This window comes from Molothrus aeneus, chromosome 9 (genome assembly GCF_037042795.1).
Source record: "Molothrus aeneus isolate 106 chromosome 9, BPBGC_Maene_1.0, whole genome shotgun sequence".
Taxonomy (NCBI): domain Eukaryota; kingdom Metazoa; phylum Chordata; class Aves; order Passeriformes; family Icteridae; genus Molothrus; species Molothrus aeneus.
The window spans coordinates 2,011,957-2,030,525 of record NC_089654.1 but is presented as its reverse complement, the minus strand read 5'-3'; the positions used below and the strand labels follow the sequence as shown (position 1 = coordinate 2,030,525).

The window sequence follows — 18,569 nt, the reverse complement described above, 5'->3', positions numbered from 1 at the left end:
AGATTTCCACACCTGGTGGCTATAAATAAATGATAGAAAACAGGACCTAACAAAGCACAAACTGGGTTAGAAAACAAACCTGGCATTTAAATTGGTTGTTTAATGAGTAGTGAGGTATGACAGGGAAAGCAATATTTATTTTATTGCCATTACATGGTGTTGGCTCTTGCAGTGAAGAGCCCAAATAAGTGAGTTTCCGTGCCATTTCAGTCTGGATTGAAATTCCCAGCCTGACTGTGCTTTTGGTTGCTGTTTGTACCCCAAATATTCTGGTTTCACTGGTGTGAGACCAGCAGTTGTGTGTTTGTGCCCCCTCCAAGGCAGGGTTGTGCAATGGAACTGCCTTGGTCTGGAAAGTGGTGAAAAGAAATAAATTGGAATTTGCAAACCCAACTGGATGAGGCAGCACAGTTGGTGGCTATCGAGTGGTTTTGGCAAGGCCTTAATTCAACAAACATTTCCTGATAAAATTACACTCAGCTGCTCTACCAAAGCCTCTAAATGTGCTTGGGCACAGGGAAATAATCCCACACCTAAATCTGTGTGCAGGCACTGCCAAGGAGGGGTGAGCAGCGCAGGACTTGGTTCCCCTGTCGGAATCCAAAATGCAGGGAACTCTCAGAGCTTTGGGCCTGTAAAGCAAAGCTTGGAATTAAACCCAGGGTTTGATCTGAGACCTTGGGAAAGGCTCCCAAACTGAGGTGCCAGAAGCGAGAATGTGGATTTCTAGTTTAAAGCAGAGACATGTTAAGCTAAAAAAAAAAAAAAAAAAAAAAAGTTTAGAGTTTTAGAGTTTAAGGTACAGAAAAAATCAAAGTAGTTACAAAGGAAACAAAGAGTTTAGAATGTAGCACTGTGGGTTTGTGTGCCAGAACATGATTGGCTAAAAGAGCTTACACTGTAGCATGAGTCCATCAAACCAAATATGTAAGGATTGGGTCAAAAGCATAAATAAATATCCTTGTTGGCAGTGTTTTATTGGTTAATAAACCCTTAAAAGGATTGTGACTGGAGGCCTTGTGACCCTCTGAGCCGTGCAGTGAAGATGTGAGCCCAGCTCACCCTTCCTGCCTGTGCAGAAGATAAGAAAGATAAATCCCATCACCTGAAGGAGCTCAGAGGTGCCATCTCTAATTCATTCAAAACCCCCACATTCCCCTTTGGTTTTTGCTGATCCTTTCTCCCAAGGCATTTTCAGCTCTGCCTAACCAAGCTCTGGGAATGGCTCAGGGGCAGGCAGGGAGCAGAGGTTCCCAAGCTCTTCCCACGTGGTTGCTGTGGAAATTGGTGCCTGCCCGAGCAGCCAGGCTGTGTTTGCGTCCCTGGGGTCAGACCTGGGCACCAGGACCATTTCCCAGGCTCTGGGGGAGAAGAGGCTGCTCAAGCAGACAGAGTTAATCTGGATAAAGTGTTCCAGGCTCTTAGTGAACTGATGGCAGATAAGGAAAATGGATGTCAAGTGAGGTGCATCTCCTAATCCTGGAGGAAATCCCTGCTGGAAAAACGAGCCTTTGTGTCCCTCACCAGCACAGGCTGCTCCACAAGCCATGAGGAGTGGATTTAATGCTGTCTCCAGACATTCCCTATCACAATGGAACTGGGGGGTGATTTACCGGACAATGTTTTAATTAAAGTGTCTTTCTCCTGAAGAGGATAAAAGCCTTTGTGTACAAGTTGGAGTCTCCTGGTTTTCGTGCCTGAAAGGCCTCAGCAGGTATTGAGGGAATCTTGGGTCTGGAATGCACTGATGGAGCAGCAAGAAGGGAGGGAAAGGATAAACAGAATTTATTTATCAAAAGTCCAGAGTACCTGCAGTGGGAACTTCTGGGGTGTGTCTAAATAGGGATTTAAGAATTGAGTTTTGGGAAGCAGGTCTGGAAGCTTTAGGGGGTTCTACCTCTGCAGGTCTGCATGGTCTGGCTTGGGAGTGATGATGGAATAATTTCATTTGTAGAGATGTTGCTGGCCTGGATGGCAACAGGCAGATAAAGAGGTGGTTTATATTGAATATTTGCAGATGAAAGGAAATCAAACTCTTTTCCACTCCAAGAATAAATTGGATATGTGGGTAATGTTTGAGTATTTGTCTTCTACCCATTACACAAAATGTCATTTTCTGGAGAAGTTGTGATTGATGCTTTCTTGTGGGAGGCTTCCAGAAGTGGCTTTCTGCAGTTGCAGTTTGCCAGGGAAGTTGGTTGTGTTAGGGCCCATAGAGCACCTGCCAGTGGTTTCTAACACAGCAGTGGCTGCAGTAGCATCACCTTCCAGAAAATAAAAAAGATTATTCAGGTGCATTTGTGAGGAAATGCAGCTCTTCCTGCAGCTTTTCCAACAAAAACCAGGTCATGCTTTTAAAGGGACACAAAAAGTCTTCCCTGAACTAATCTTGATCCAGTTTTAAGACCCATCACTCTGATGTGCCCCAGCTTGTCGTGCCCTTGGCTCTGGGAGAGAAGGGAGCTGCATTTTCCATGGGATGTGAGCAGTGGCAGCTCCAGGAAGCTGCCCCAGTGTCCCTCATTGCCCTCCTTGTTGGCCATGGCTCCTGCGTGCTGCTGGAACCATCCCCTGCTGCCCTGGGGGCCGCAGCTGGCTTTCAGGGCTGGCTGTTCATGGGAAGCTGCCCCAGCTCTCCAGGATCCTCTGCTGTGCATTAATGCTCCCTCTCTGGCTGCCTTGCAAGGCAGCTGCAGATCTGCTTTTGCTCTTTATTTAACTGTGCTGATAAGAGCTTGGGGAATGCATTTATCCAAATTTGTGGAAGGAGCTGGAATGGAGAAATATTTGTTGGTAAAACACCCTACTTGGCAGCGGTGCATTGCAAACATGAATGGAGCTGTTTGAATAAGGGAGTTTACAAACCTCTATTTGAAAATCATTTACTCCCTGGCTGTGATACTGCCTTCAGAAGGGGTCTGGTTTTTTTTTGCCTTTTTTTTTTTTTTAACAGATGGTTAAATATTTGCTATTGCAGTTCAATTTTATCACAGCTCTTTCTGTGTTTATCTTTGCTCTCTGGAGCAGTTAAGTGGGAGATAACGGGAATCCCGTTCAGTTCCTTGGGTTGCTGCAGTCCCTGAAGAGCTGCACTTCCAGAGGAGGACTGGGGGGGCCACCGTAAATGAAATTTAAGATGTATTTGCTGTTCTGACAGAGTTTCAGGCTGAAGTACAGCCCAGGGGGTTCTAGGAGATGTAGGGACTCTGCACAATCCTGGCATTTGTCCATAAAGTGCAGCAGGTATTTAGGAAATTCCTCTGCTGGGCTCTTACTGTTACTTCTAATGTGGCCAAATTCCTCATGAAAAAAAGGGGTTTGGAATAGAAATTCCTCGTGAAAAAGTGAGGTTGGGAATAGTTTGTGTTCCTGAGTTGAATCCTCCTTCCAATAGTACATTCCCTTTACAGCTGAGAGCGGCTATACTTGGATTTTTCAAGAATACTTGAAATAATGGGAACAGCTTTGGTGCCTTGCCAGAAGAAATTGTGTAACTGAACCATCAGTAGCTTTTTTCTTTTTTCTTTTTTCTTTTTTTCTTTTTTTTTTTTTGTGTTGAATTTATTCATAAAAACATTGTTTTCCAGCATTCTGTTTAGATGCAGTGGGAACCCTATATTTAAGTATTTATGTAAAATATGAGTTGAAATCTTGCCTTGCAACCAAGCAAACAAGGCCTAGTTGGGAATTTCAAAGGAAACCCTGAATTTTGAGTGAACTTATGTAATTTCATTTGCATATTAATGTCAGCTTGAATTTGTATGAACGGAGAGAAAAGCAAGAAACGAGTACTAAAACAATACGAAGCCCTGAGCAGCTGCTCAAGTGCCATTTTTATCCACATCTCCCTCGTTTTTCCCCAAACTCCAAACACACAAAAGAAGTTGATTTACACTGTAAATTCAGGCTGAGCAAAATCCAATTGGAGCTCACTCGAGCTCCGTTTTGATGTCAGATTCAAAGCTCCTGCAGATTCATTTTATCTCCTCCGCTCGCCCGGCTCCCGCTCGTAAATCCTGTTGAAGGAGAATAGGAATGAGCGCGGCCCGATGGGAATTTCATGTGTGAAGTTCAAAGCAGTTTGCACATCAGAGGCAGCGTCAATCAGGGCAGGATCTGGGGAGGCAGGCAGGGAGTGCGGAGCTCCGTGGGGACCGGATCAAAGTGGGAGTGGCGGCTCTGTTTGCTCCCTCGGGATGCAGCTTCCATCCCTTCTTCATTAGAGGGAATCCAGGAGCAGGACAGGGAGAAAGGGGGATGGGCTGCAGGAGGCTGCCTTGGAAGTGAATCTCAGCCAATGGCTTTTATTGGCTTTAAATCTGGTAAAAAACCGCTCAAAATTACAGCTTGGTCATTTTGGTGTGGGGGTTTTGGATGAGGGTTTTGGAGGGTTTTGCTGAGTGTTGTCATCTGGAATATTTTGGGTGAAATCTCAAGAGGCTTTTATTGGCCTTGTAGTGCTTCTGGGAAAAGTGGGAGACACCGGTGAAAATCAAGGGAGACACCGGTGAAAATCAAGGGAGACATCGGTGAAAATCAAGGGAGGCACCGGGTGAAAATCAAGGGAGACACTGGTGAAAATCAAGGGGGACACCGGTGAAAATCAAGGGAGGCACCGGTGAAAATCAAGGGAGGCACCGGTGAAAATCAAGGGAGGCACCGGTGAAAATCAAGGGAGGCACCGGGTGAAAATCAAGGGGGACACCGGTGAAAATCAAGGGAGGCACCGGTGAAAATCAAGGGAGGCACCGGTGAAAATCAAGGGAGACACCGGTGAAAATCAAGGGAGACACTGGTGAATTTCAAGGGGGACATTGGTAAATATTGTGGGAAACAGTGGTGAATATCAAGGGAAACACTGGTGAATATCAAGGGAAACACTGGTGAAAATGAAGGGAGATAGTGGTAAGAATTTAGGGAGACACAGGTGAAAATTAAAGGAAACTCAGGTTAAAATTAATGGAGACACAGGTAAGAATTTAGGGAGACACTGTGGAAAATTAAGGGAGATATTGCTAAAAATTAAAGGAGATAGTGTTAACGATTTAGGGAGATACTGGTAAAAATGAAGGGAGATAGTGATAAGAATTTAGGGAGACACAGGTAAGAATTTAGGGAGACACTGGTAAGAATTTAGGGAGGTACTGGTAAAAATAAGGGAGATGCTGGTGAAGACTTAGGGTAAAAATTAAGGGAGATACATGTAAGAATGTAGGAAGACCCTGGTAAAAATTAAGGGAGACACTGACAAAAATTTAGGGAGACACAGGTAAGAATTTAGGAAAACTGGTAAAAATTAGGGGAGACACAGGTAAAAATTAAAGGAGACAGTTAAGAGAGGTAAAAATTAAGGAGATACTGATAAAAAGGGGAGACACAGGTAAGAATTTAGGGAGACACTGGTAAAAAATAAGGGAGGCACTGGTAAAAGTTTTAAAAGACTTTGGTAAAAATTGTCTGCTCTGTGCAGAGAAAAGATGCTGGTCAATGCTTGTCTTCAAATATTGAAATACAAATATTTGTAGTGTTTTAACTTCTCCCAAAGTGAGCGATGGGAAGATCTGTACAGTTTGAAACTTGAGTGGAAAGTGTGAGAGGTATGGACATGGTAGGAAAGGTAAAACCAGTATTTACAGCTAGGAATACAAACATCAGTTGGAAAGGCCACTTAGCAGTGCTGGGGCTTTGGTTTTAATTGTGGCTTCAACGGGGAAGATGCTCAAATATATTAATAATACATTCTGAATGAAACTTAGAAGCACGTGGAAAATTCTCCAGTGGCATTAAAATGGTGACAAATATTGCAATGTAGATTTGCCACAGTGCTGCCAGTTCCTGGGATGTTCAGCTGTGGTGGGAGCTGCTCTCTCCTCCAGGTCCTTGTGCCAAAACCACTCCATTGCAAGGGACAAAAAGTCAATTTTAAACAAACATCACTGAAAGGAGATGTGAGGCAGGTATCCCACCCAGCTCAGTCTGGAGCAGCCCTTGCTCAAGGCTGGCAGGTCTGGTCTTTAATTTATGGGATTGAAAACAATTTTTCATCTTTTATTTATATTTTTTTTCCCCTCATTAACTGGATTTCCTTTTTGCTGTAAGAAGGAGGGATGGGATTGGGCTGCAGGAATTGTTTTTGCTTTCCTTCTTCAGCTCTGCTGCAGATTATTTAGGCATCCACAAATTCATCTTCCTGGTGGGTGACTGACAGTGGCTTCCTGAGAAGAGCTGAGGCCTTGGATGATTTTTGGAGCATGTTGAAGCATTTTAATGCAATAAATGAATAATGTTGGTTGCTAACAAGGCATCCTGTTGCCATCACTAATAGATTTGGATGGGAGCTCTGGGACAGTCCGTTTACATCCTGAAAAGTCATTATTTTTCACTGTGGGGTTGTTCCTCAGCCTTGCTCGGAAATATTTCTTTAGGATGGAGATGTTTAATGTGCAGTTTTTTGAGTCTGCCCCAAGATAAACACGATTTTTGTGGAACCCATCCGTTATCAATCAATCTTAGGCTGGAGATTCCTCAGCCAACAAAAAATCAGCAGCAGTTTTGCTCTCTTGGAAAGAGCTGCGAGTTTTTTGAAGTGGTTCCATTTTGAGGGTGATAAGAAAAGCCACAGCCTCCATCCAAGAGCTGCATTCCTGGGAAATGTCTTTTCCTCGACAGAGAGAGGTTGGGAAGTTCTCTGGGAGGAGGCTGCCAATAACATCAGCAAAGAGCTCCAGCAGAGGGGCTGAGACCGTGCAGAGCTCCAGGTCTGGCTGCTCTGGGTCTGCCAGAGCACCCCAGGCTGATCTCCAGCCTGGGGCAGAGCACCAGGACACACAGGAGGCCTTGGTGTCCGTCTGTCCGTCCGTCCCTCTTCCTGGCTGCGGAGAGTGAGGACAAGGCAGGAGATCAAAGGGACTGGGGACAGGGATGTGCAGGGCGGCTTTGAGGCAGAGGAGGGCAGGGTTAGGTGGGAAACTGGGAAAGAATTCCTGGCTGGGAGGGTGGGCAGGCCCTGGCACTGGTGCCCAGAGCAGCTGGGGCTGCCCCTGGGTCCCTGGCAGTGCCCAAGGCCAGGCTGGACACTGGGGCTGGGAGCACCTGGGACAGCATTGGGGTGCAATGGGATGAGTTTTAAGGCTCTTTCCAACCCTTCCTCAATTCCATAATCATCTTTTCATGCATCCTTTTCTTGTTTTTCCAGATTTGATTGGAATTTCAACAATAATCTCTTACTATTAGTAGTTATTTATACTGAAACATTAAAAAGCTGTGTTTCCATCGTAAATGTAGGTTTAATGAATAATGTTTGATTGCTGATCCTCTTGTTGTTATCCTTCCATATTTAATGGGAATTTCAGCTCTGTGTCACTATAAATATTTACACTGAAACATTAAAAAGCTGGGTTTCCATCGTAAATGTAGGTTTGATTGTTGGTCCTGTTGTCTTTCCAGATTTGATGGGAATTTCAACTCTGTGTTACTATCAATAATTATTTACATTGAAACATTAAAAAGTTGTGTTTTCAATGTAAATGTAGGTTTAATGAATAATGTTTGATTGCTGATCCTGCTGTTGTCCTTCCAGATTCGATGGGAATTTCAGCACCAATCTCTTACAATTAATATTTATACTGAAACATTAAAAAGCTGTGTTTCTGTTGTAAATGTAGGCTCAATAAATCATGTTTGATTGCTGACCCTGCTGTTGTCCTTCCAGATTCGATGGGAATTTCAGCACCAATCTCTTACAATTAATATTTATACTGAAACATTAAAAAGCTGTGTTTCTGTTGTAAATGTAGGCTCAATAAATCATGTTTGATTGCTGACCCTGCTGTTGTCCTTCCAGATTCGATGGGAATTTCAGCACCAATCTCTTACAATTAATATTTATACTGAAACATTAAAAAGCTGTGTTTCTGTTGTAAATGTAGGCTCAATAAATCATGTTTGATTGCTGATCCTGCTGTTGCTCTTCCAGATTCGATGGGAATTTCAACACCAACGTTTCCAGAACCATCAGCTGCGATCGCCTCTCGACCACTGTCAACAGCAGAGCCTTCAATCCTGGACGCGACTTAAATTCTGGTGAGCAGCTCAGTTCCACTTTGGGGTTTATTTCCTTCTGTTGTAGGGCTTTTTTCCCCTTAGACTCCAGCATTTCCTTGGCACAGAGAATTTGCATTGATTGCCATAGCAACAAGCTTTTATTTCTCCTTGCAAGTGTCACACTGCTCTTAATTTGAGATTTCATGATTGAAAGCTGATACCTGAAGTAATGCCCTTAGTCTAAGTACTTTATAAAAATGTCATGAAGATTTTATTCCAGCCTACCGTGGATAATTTTGTTGTGGTTTCTGCACTTTTTATTTCTTCCTTTTTCTTTTTTTTCCCCAAGGTTTTCTCCTTCCTAGGCCTGTCTGCTTTGGCATCAGCAGGGTCAGCTGCTGCAGGGGCCACACAGGGAAGTTTCTCTGATCTTCTTAGCTGAGTTCAGCCCATGTGAGGCTGCCTTTGCAGTGATATGCAAAAACGACCAAATATGGGGGCATCTTAAAATATTTCCTGTCTTTGTCTTGTCAGGGCATTTTCTCAACACGTTTAAGGACTTAGAAATATGCTTAGAACCAAAATACACACGACTTATCCCTGAAAAATTCAGCTTTTGGGCCTCTGCTGCAGCAAGGTTTTTTCTTCTTTTTTTTGCATCCTAATCAGTGTGGATTAATACAGGGATTTCAGCTGGGTTTAGTCAGACTTTGCCCCAGTTCCATCTGACTTTTCAACTTTTTATGGTGCTCAGTGTTGTAAATTAGGGAACATTAATAGACTTCGTGGATTTTATTTTGGGGAGGTGTTGTTTGTTAATTCTTTTGGGGGAATAATGCAGACTTGGGATTTATTTTATTTTAATTTCATTTTCAGGGGTCTTTTGGAATAAAATGCTGATTTATTTCATTAACTTGACTGATGAAGTGGCAACCCTGCCATTCCACCCTCACCATCTTGCAACAAACAGGGGGAAAGAACCCCAAATTTTTATAAACTCCTTTACTGTTTCTCTTCTTATAGCTCTGCTCTCTGGATTTCTAATAGAATATAAAAATGAGCAGTCCCCAGAGGTTGTTTTGCATCCCATTCATGGTATCCCACATCTTGGATGCAGGTGCTGGCCAGGCTGATTTCCTGACAAGCCATGATTTGTGTGGTGTTTTCCATCCTAAAGCCAGGCACTCTTTGTTCACTCGCTGTGATTTGCTGGGCTTTGTTTTACTCATCTCTTTATTAAAAAAACCAAACTTAAACGACTCATTAAAATAATGTTTAAATCACATGCAGTTGTTAATTAATCAGAATGATTTTTGAAGGCAAGTTTAAAGTCACTGTTGTAAGAGCAAAGCATACAATGAATCACTTCATGGTTTTTAATTTAATTAAATAAAAATCTTTTGCTACTGCAGAAGTTGGAGGTTAAAAAAGTATTCGAGAAATATTCCTTATTTTTGAGTGATGAAAAGCAAATAAATTGCAGTTTCTTCTAAACATAATTTAAATTTCTGGTTTGAATTCTCAGAGAAATAAAGTGAGTGAGTGTTCAAGGTTCCTGCTGTCCTGGCCCTGCAGTGAGGCTCAAGTGCCTCCTCTTCCCTTGCCTCTGGCTTGAAAGATTCCTGATGAAAGGAGAACCCTCAGAACGTGGCATTGGCAGGAAAGGGCAGCAGCAGAGGAGGGGGAATTGAGGGAGAGCAAGAGCAGGATTTATTGACAGCAGACTCTCCTCTGGCACTCCTTGTACAGAATCAGCCTTGGGGGGAGGTTTTGATTAGGAGGAAATGTCTGTGAGAGAGAAATGGGACGGGAAGAGAGGATTGAGGCAGGAAAATGGGATGGGAATGGTTAATTTGAGGAACAAAAGTTGGTACTGGGTGCCCACCTAGTGAAGAGAGAGGTTTTATGTAGGTGAGGCCAAGGAATATCCCTGGTCCGTGTTGTGTTTAAAAAAAATTCCCCATATCCCATAATTTTCTCTCTTCTCTCGTAAGTATCCTCATGCAGAGCTGAGGAGGAATATTTGTTGCACTTTGGGTTTAGGCTCTACCTCTGCCTCATTTATTTTTATGCTTTAAAAACTGTGGGTACATCTGGGTGTTCTCATCGTTGTCTTCCTGAATGAGTTTTTCATTTCATTCTGCACATAAAAGACACAATTCCCATGAGTATCCTCCCTTTTCCCACAGGAGTCCTGCAGTTTAAATAATCCTGCCTATAAAAAGCTCCTGGCTAAACATAAATTTCAGCTCTGCTCCGCTCGACCTCGAGCTCAGCTCTGGAAATGTTAATCTTGGCCCAGAGTAAAAAGTGGGATTGGAGTGCTGAAGTTGGAGGTGTTGGAAGGGAACGGAATTTGCACCACAAAGCCACAGGAACAGAGCCTGGGAGAGCCCTCAGGGACAGCAACCCCAAATTCCACCCTGGGCAGGGTGTTAAGAGGGGTGATGGAGCTCATGAAACTTCCAAATCTGTTTTTTCCATTATTATTGGAATTTTTTTTTTTTTTGTTAAAACAAACATTAATCTTAGGGGAGGGAGAAAGAAATAGATGTGTCTCCTTAGCTTTAAAAAATATCACTTTTACCACTGTTTTCTCTTACTATTAGGTGGCTTTTTAAATGTTGTTTCATGTCTTGAAAAGATTTTGTTTTATCTCGGTTGGAGTTTTGCATCTGGATTACTTTTAGCCATTACTACAAAAGAGATAAGGAGAAAGTCTTTATTCTCCAGATGGAGACACAGGCTTTGGGCAGTTAGATGAAGAGATCTGTCCTCACCACCCTGAATAGTCCTTTATTTATTAAATCTTCCCCAGAGCCAGTGCAATATGTTATCAGATTCCTTTGGAGGTTTTTTTTTTGCCTTTTGAATAAACAGGGAACCAGTAAATCTTTCTCCTTCTCATCCTTCAAAGTGCTGAAATGTCTGTTCCAAGTCATGCAGCTCTGGCAGAGTGCTCCTCCCCAGAAATATGCAGAGGTGGCACAAAATTGCCCAGTAAATTTTGTCTGTTTTATTCGAGGTGTTGATCATTTCAAATCTTGGAGTCATAAAATATCTGGAGTTGGAAGGGATCATCGAGTCCAGAATGTGGAATGTTCCTTAAATTGCTGTATTTTACACTGATTTTTGACTGAGTTAAAATGGCTGGGGGTTATTTGAGCAGAAGAGTTAATAACCCTCCTTCCAAATCCTTTTAATGGAGGAATCTGGTCCCATTCCCTGAAATAAAAGGGTTTTTAATTTCTTTTTCCTTCAGAGTCCTGAGGATTGAGCAGGGCTCTGTCCTGGCTCGTGCCACCAGCAGAATGTTAATTGTGGCTGAGCTGCAGAGCTTTTATTGCTGGTGACAACACAGGAGCTGGAACTGGGTTTGACTTGGAAAATCCCGGATCAGGTCTGCCTGGGGAGTCAGAGGATGTCTTCACTTGTGCAACAAACACATTTCTTTGTGCTGTTCCTTCACCAGGAGGGTTCTTAATGGAGGGACTTGTCAGAGGAGAGCTGGAAATGAAACTTCCCTGGTTTTTGTGGGATGAGATCCGAGGTGGGCAGCTCAGCAAATGCAGTGCTAAAGAGGAGGGCTGTAAGAAACCCTTTTAGAACGAGCAATTATGTTCAGTAGTTCCTTTTTTTCCCCCTGACTGTTTGTGCAGTTCTTTGAAGATTAATTAGTTAATGATTTGGCTGTGCTTTGAAGATGTAAAGTGGTATCTAGAAGTGCTAAGTGTTATCATATCGCATTCCCTTTGAAGTTTTATAAACTCTATCACACAGGGCTTTCTTCCTAAAAGTCCTTTTTGCCTTGTGAGATATTTATAATTAGAGAGAACCATCATTTCAAACGCTGTCATCTTAATACTTCCCAACTTTTCCAGTCTGCAGCAGGATTTGGGGTCAGATCTTGCTGCAGGGGAAGTGGAGGGGACAGAGTTTTGGAGTGACCTGGCAATGCCACCTTATGGGCAGCCTGGCCACTTTTATTCCCAATCTGTGTCCAAAATTAAGGAATCAGCTTTTTATTTGGATGGAATAGCCTGTCCAGGGGCTGGTTTTCCTGGGAGGAGGAGGTGGGGATAAACTACAGGCACCAAGGACGTGGAAAGTTTGGGGTGAGATTTGGGTTAAAAAAAAAATCATCTACTGTGTGTCCTGGCAAGGAGCAAGAATTGAGGAAATATCTGCAGGGCATTCTTGCAGCTTGAGTAGATGGGAAATAAGAATGTGTTTAAAGAGAAAAAGTCTGGATTTTTCAGCCATGGCTTATCTGCAGGGAGATTGTCTGCTGTGGTCATAGGAAAATGAAAAAAAAGGGGGAAAAAAGCAGAGTTTGGATAAAATTGGTGGTCCCTGGGGAGGGTGTTATTGAACTAACACTTGCTGGAGGAAACATGAGCACAACTGTGTGAAAAGGAAGAACAGCAGAGCTTGAGTTTCAAAACCAATTGTTTTATGGGGAAAATGAATACTTTTAAATCCACATACTCTCGTGGGGAAATAAATACAGCTCATGGCCTTGCAGGAATGAGAAGTTTATCTTTAATATAGCAAGGATTAAAAAAAGCCAAAGCCTTTAAATTATAAACTAACTCCTTTATTGTAATGTTGTTGGTAAAATGAGACTGCACAAGTTGTTTCATCCAGGCTTTAACTGAGTGTTCACATGTCAACTTTGAAATTACATTTTTCAAGTTCTGTAACTCAAAACAAAAACTTCAGCACTAGAAATTCAACCTCTTTATACAAAACAACTTCACCCCCAGAACGATGAAATCCTGGGCATAAAAAGAAGGATTTAAATGTTTTATAGTCTCATGGCCCTTCTGCCTGCAGGAGGAAGCAGCAGCTCAGAGAAAAAATAGATTTTGGAGGGGAATGAGGAATCTCTGGTAGCCCTTGGTCCACCAAGGCAGGGAATTGTTCTCATGAGAAGCTGCATTTCTGCACAGAGCTCAGCAGTCCCAGCCCAGCATCCCAGCGGGATTTGTAGGCACTGTGGGAAGTGTCAAATACTGTGGCAAAGAGGAGTGGGGAAAGCCCAGGACAGTGGTTTTTGCAGGGCAATTACACTGGGCTGGATGTGGAGAGAACATCCAGCCACAGCCAGTCTGGGAAACTTGAGTAAGTGCTAAAGTGTGGAGGATGTGCAGCTCAGGCTGCCCTCACTGTGGGTATTTGGGTGTAGAGTGTCTGGCTAAGGCTTGAATGTGCCCTGCAGTCCTTTCCAACCCAAATATTGGCATATTTGATAATGAAGGAGATGAAACTGGCCCGTTTTCAGTGCCAGTCCTGAGGGAATGCTGGAGGGAAATTCTGAGCAAAAGGTGAAGCACTGGAAATCAGAGCCCCCCTCTGCCAGTTCTTTGAGTTCTGCAATCAAAGAACGTGAAAGGAGAAATGGCAAAGAAATGTTTTATTTTTTTCATGCATTTTAAGCTGGTGTGATTCACTTTATTTGCTCGGTAAAAACCTAAGATTTGAAAAATCCAGATTTTGTTTTCAGTCTGCTGCAAGCAGAGAAGGTATTCAGCCCTGAGTGGGAAATAATCCTGTTCCTGCTGTGGTGCCTCCCATGCTAATCATGTCCCATTCCCTCTCTCCTGGGAGCATTTCCCTTTTGTTTTAAAGGACTTAGAGCTGCCTGGGATCAGTGATGTGGCAAAATTGATGATTCCATGGATGAACATCAATCCAGGCTGGAGGGAGAGCAGAGGAGGTCTGTGGGACATTCCCACTACTGCACCATGAGGCAGAAATCCCAATGCCCATAGGATCTGTTCTTCCTAATGTCCATGGGATCTGTTCCCTTCCCAAGGCCCATGGGATCTGTTCCCTTCTCAGTGCCCATGGGATCTGTTCCCTTCCCAAGGCCCATGGGATCTTTCCTTTCCTTCAACGAAAGGAAAGATTCCATGGGCACTGGGAACAGATGAAGCTGTGAGCACCAAACCTGTTGAATATTTTGGAGTTATTCCACCAAAAAGAACAGGATTTTTTGACATGAAGGCTTTTTCCTTTGTGGAAAGGATGTTGACAAGGTGTTTATTATTACATGGAGATGTAGGGTGTATATATATATATATTATATATAATTGCCTTAATCTCTTCCTTCCTCACTCTGGCCTTGCCTTCCAGGACCTGGGGGTGCTTCAGAGATTCAGGAACTGTCATCACATATTAAACAAAATCTGTCCAATCCAGTGTTGAGTTTCTTGAGCTGTTTGCAGATCAGTGCCGTTTCAGCAGTGTGTTTTCCCCATCCTAAGCAGAGCAGTTTGTGTTTCCTGTGGGGCCCTGGTTGTTCTCCAGACTCCACCAGGGAGGTTCCGAGTCTGGGCTGCCTTTGTAACTCTGCTTCTCTCTCCCTTTCCACCCTGCAGTCCTTGCTGACAACCTGAAGTCTAACCCAGGAATCAAGTGGCAATATTTCAGCTCAGAAGAAGGGATTTTCACCGTGTTCCCAGCCCACAAGTTCCGGTGCAAGGGCAGCTACGAGCACCGCAGCAGGTAGGGTTTGCCTCCCTCCAGTTTCCTGGGAAAAGCACTCACACTGGGTTCCTCAGGCCCTGATTTCATTCACTGTTGTCCCTTGCCAAGCTGCCAACATTCGTGAGTAACTTCTGATGGAGCCCCTTGGGTTTTCTTAGGGCAGTTTTTTAAAGCACCACTTTTCACTTCTGAGGAACTAAACTAAAATTCCAAACAGGTTCCTCACCTCTCCCAAATTAAATCAGCTGTAAACAGCACTAGCACTGACTTGGAAGTTGTAGGTCAGCCTGCAGGCAAAATCTGACTAATATTTGACTCATATCTGACCCCTGTTAATAAAGCAGTGAGCAGACATTCTGCTGATTTGGCAGGTGCATCACTTTGGGAGGGAGGGGAAGGATGAGAGACTGGGAAGGGCACATAGGTAGGAGCATTTTTCCCCAGGTTCAGGTGGCACATCGTGGATAGTAGGGAAGCAGCAGTGAAAATTTCTTTCCACTGAAATAAAACAGTAAAAATAAAGCATCAGGTGGCAGAGTGGTGGCAGGGTTTCCTGCACAGGGATTTCTGTTCTCTAAGCCAAGAATTTGAGGTCCAGTATTTTTCTCTGCTTTTTCTGTCAGTACCATGGGATTGATGCAGGCTCGAGGGTGGGAAGGTGCAGTGGCTTTAATGTCTCTGGTCATACATTAATTAATTGTACAAGTTAATCAGTCTGTGCAGGAGAAGCAGCAGCACATCCAGGAACCTTTTGGGGACACCAAGGAAGGTTTGGTTTTCTGTCAGGGTTGAGCAATCAAAAGTTTACTGATGTTATCTTCAGTGTGCCATCAAAGCACAAAGTTCTGAGCTTGACTGAGTTTTCTGGGGCCTTGGAAAGGTGAGGGCTGAGGAGGTGAGAGTTGGGGGTGCCCCAGTCCTGCTCAGAACTTGGACACTAAAACCATCAGTGGTTTTATCCAAATCACTTGTCTGGGTCATAGTTCCTCCATGGCTAAATAAGGGGTCTCTTTTTGCTAATATTTACTTCAGAGGGTAGTTTGAGTGAATTAATTAGTTAATGCTCCAGTGCTTTGAAGATCAAAGGCCCTGTTTCAGTTGCAGGTATTAATCCAGGGTAGAGCTGCAGGCTGTTTTACAGTTAAGAACTGATTTGTGCCAGTTGTTTACTGCAGTGCCTTGTGTCAAATCTTTCCTTTCCTTTTAATAAGATTTCTGTGTCTGCCTTTGATATAACGAAATTTAGATCCCAAAATTCTCCCTTGACTGTAACTAGTTTTGTGTCTGGACTAAAGAGGAAAGAGAAACTTGCCATTTTATTTTAATCCTTCCTTCATGCTGAGGATCTTCCTAATTTATTCCAGGTTGAAACCTTGGTGTGAGAGCTTGTGAACTCTTTCACACCTCTCTCAATATTGAGCTGGATCTGAAAACAAGATTTTTGGTGTTAGCACAGACACGTGGCAGCACTGAGAGTCCCCACTGGTGTTAGCTCACTTTGGGATGTAAAACTGGGCAGATGCAAGGGCTTGTGCAGCATGACCCGGGTGAGAGTCATCCCAGGGCACCCTGCCTTGGCCAGAAGCCTTCTTACAGCAGCCCAAACACCCTGGACTGATCATCTCCCTGCAGCTGCACAGGTTTTGACTTGCCATGGCCCCAGCACATCCCCACTGCTGCTCCCAGTTCAGGTGTGGGTGAAGTTCCCAGCAGCCAGGATTTACCTGGAGCATTTCTTGCTTCATTCAAACCTTGCTGTGAACTGCTGCAGTGATCCCAAACGCTGCTGCTGTGTAAGCAGCAGGGTTAATTCCTGAAAGCTCTTGCTGTGACAGAGGGAGAAGAACCTGGTTAGGTTAAAAAATTCAGAAACTGAGGGGCATTTCTCCATGCTCAGATTCTCAGCTGGCCTTTCCTGGTACAAGTTCTGATAAGGGGAAAAAAAAAATCTGTTCTAATTCATTGTTTCTTCCTGTTTGTTTGCTTGGGTGTTCTAATTCCTGCCTGTTTCCACTTGTGAGCACTGCAGTGGGGATGACAGGGTGCTGCTGCTGATGGTGCTTTGGGTTTTGTCCCTCCTGATGATGGTGCTTTGGGTTTTGTCCCTCCTCAGGCCCATCTACGTCTCCACCGTTCGCCCTCAGTCCAAGCACATTGTGGTCATTGTGGACCACGGGGCCTCTGTCACAGAGACACAGCTCCAGATTGCCAAGGATGCTGCCCAGGTGATCCTCAGCTCCATAGATGAGCACGACAAGGTGAGATTTCTCCAGACAAACCCAGCTTCCCCTGGGTTTTCAGCTCCCACCCAAAGTGGGGATTTCAGTCATGGACCCCAGCAGATCTGGGATCTGCCTCCGAGGAGTGACAGAGCCTTGAGTTCACTCTTTGTGCTGCAGGGGAAACATTTGGGGATCTGCAGGCTGGGAAAAAAAGTGAAATCCCACTGATCTAAGGCAAAATCTTGTACCTGAGCAATCTTTAAAGGCTCCTCCGTCTCAGCAGATATTTCAGTGGTGATCAACCATGCTCCAAACATGACTCTTTCTCACATCCTAAACTACTTTGAGCAACTCATTTCACCTCTGAGCCTCTCTTTTTGTCTTGTGAAAGTGGAAATTATTTATTCTCCTGCAGTACTGGTGTGTGCTGAAGCATAATTAGTGTTTGGGAGATTCACAGATAATTATGGTACCAGCACAGGGCCAAGAAATCTGAGTTTGATTTCTTGCTCTGTCCCTGGTACTCATTTGACAGTGAGAAAGTCACTTAACCTGTATTTTTTTTCAGTACAGGCAACTGTGGATTCATAAAGTGCTTCTGTAAAAAGTCTGCAGTTTTTTAATAACTCTTTATACTGGTGAGACCTTGATCAGTCTCTCTGCTTGGGTTTTCTTTTGTGAGCAGGAGGAGTTTCAGTTAAATCAAACTGAAGAAAACTGATGATAATCTTTGCCTTAAGTCTTCTCATGAATAGTATGGGAAAACCACTTGGAACATGGTGCTTTTAAAGAGATTTAATATGGTAAAGTAATATTACAGTTCAGCAGGATTAATAGCACTTAAATTCAAGTGTCAGAAGGGTTTGTGTTAGTACAGAGGATACATTTAAGGCACCTATTCCTTGGTCAGTAGCTCAGTGGTTATAGAACCTGTTACACAGGTATCTAATTACTGCTTAATTCTGGGGCTGTCTTGCCTCAGTCATGCTTCCTAATGAAGTTTGTCACTCAATTAATGAGTCTGGTGTGTTAGATGTCATTAAGGCATAGAGGTAACACTTGCATTAACTTATTTACAGGAAAAGCTGATGTCAGGGTCGCCTTGCTTTGACTGAAACATTAAAGCAGCAAAGCTTTGCTGGGAGCAGTCCTTGGAGGGGTTGTTTATTTTTTTTTTATTTCTCTGTGCACTCAGCTTCTCTCTGGGCTCTCCAGGCTTTCCTGCAAATGCTCTCTGCTGATTCCCTGTCAGCTCTCCCTGGCCCACTCAGGCTCTGCCCAGAGCAGTGCATTGACCATTGTGAGGGAGCAGAGTGAAGCTGACTCTGCTGAGAAACAAAGACCCAAATCTCTTTTCCTTGAACTCCACATAATCCTTTTGAAATCTGACAGATTTATGCCTCCAGCATTTCTTTTCCAACAATGCAGTTTTAAACCCATGGAATCTCCTCCGTTGGCTTCTCCAGTGTTGTGTGTCTGGGTGTGTAAAGATGATGTAAAGGTGTGTGTTGTGTTCTCCATGCAGGACAACAGGACTCCTGGACAACTAATCAATGTCATTAAGCAGAAGCCCCTTCATTGTTTACTTAAGCTCTATTTATACATTCTCACACTACTGCACACACAATCACACATTTCTTGATTGGTGCCTCTACCTTGTCTACATGCTCTGCATGCACTTTTCAGGATATGTGATTGCTTACAGTCCAGTGCTTCAGGGCCCTCCTTTATCTAATGTCTTGACATTTTGTTTCTCAGCCTCTTCTTTCTTAATGTACCACAATTTATGTCTTAGTAACCTTGAGAACCCCA

At 43.6% G+C, this 18,569-nt stretch overlaps 1 protein-coding gene across 1 annotated transcript in view; it reads left to right on the top strand.

Annotated features, from left to right (window-relative positions):
* CACHD1 (cache domain containing 1) overlaps positions 1-18,569 on the top strand; it is a 91,709-nt gene that overhangs the window by 41,860 nt on the left and 31,280 nt on the right. The window contains exons 4-6 of the mRNA XM_066555454.1: positions 7,976-8,082; positions 14,427-14,553; positions 16,649-16,793. Coding sequence (XP_066411551.1) covers positions 7,976-8,082; positions 14,427-14,553; positions 16,649-16,793 — 379 coding nt within the window. The remainder of the gene's footprint in view (positions 1-7,975; positions 8,083-14,426; positions 14,554-16,648; positions 16,794-18,569) is intronic.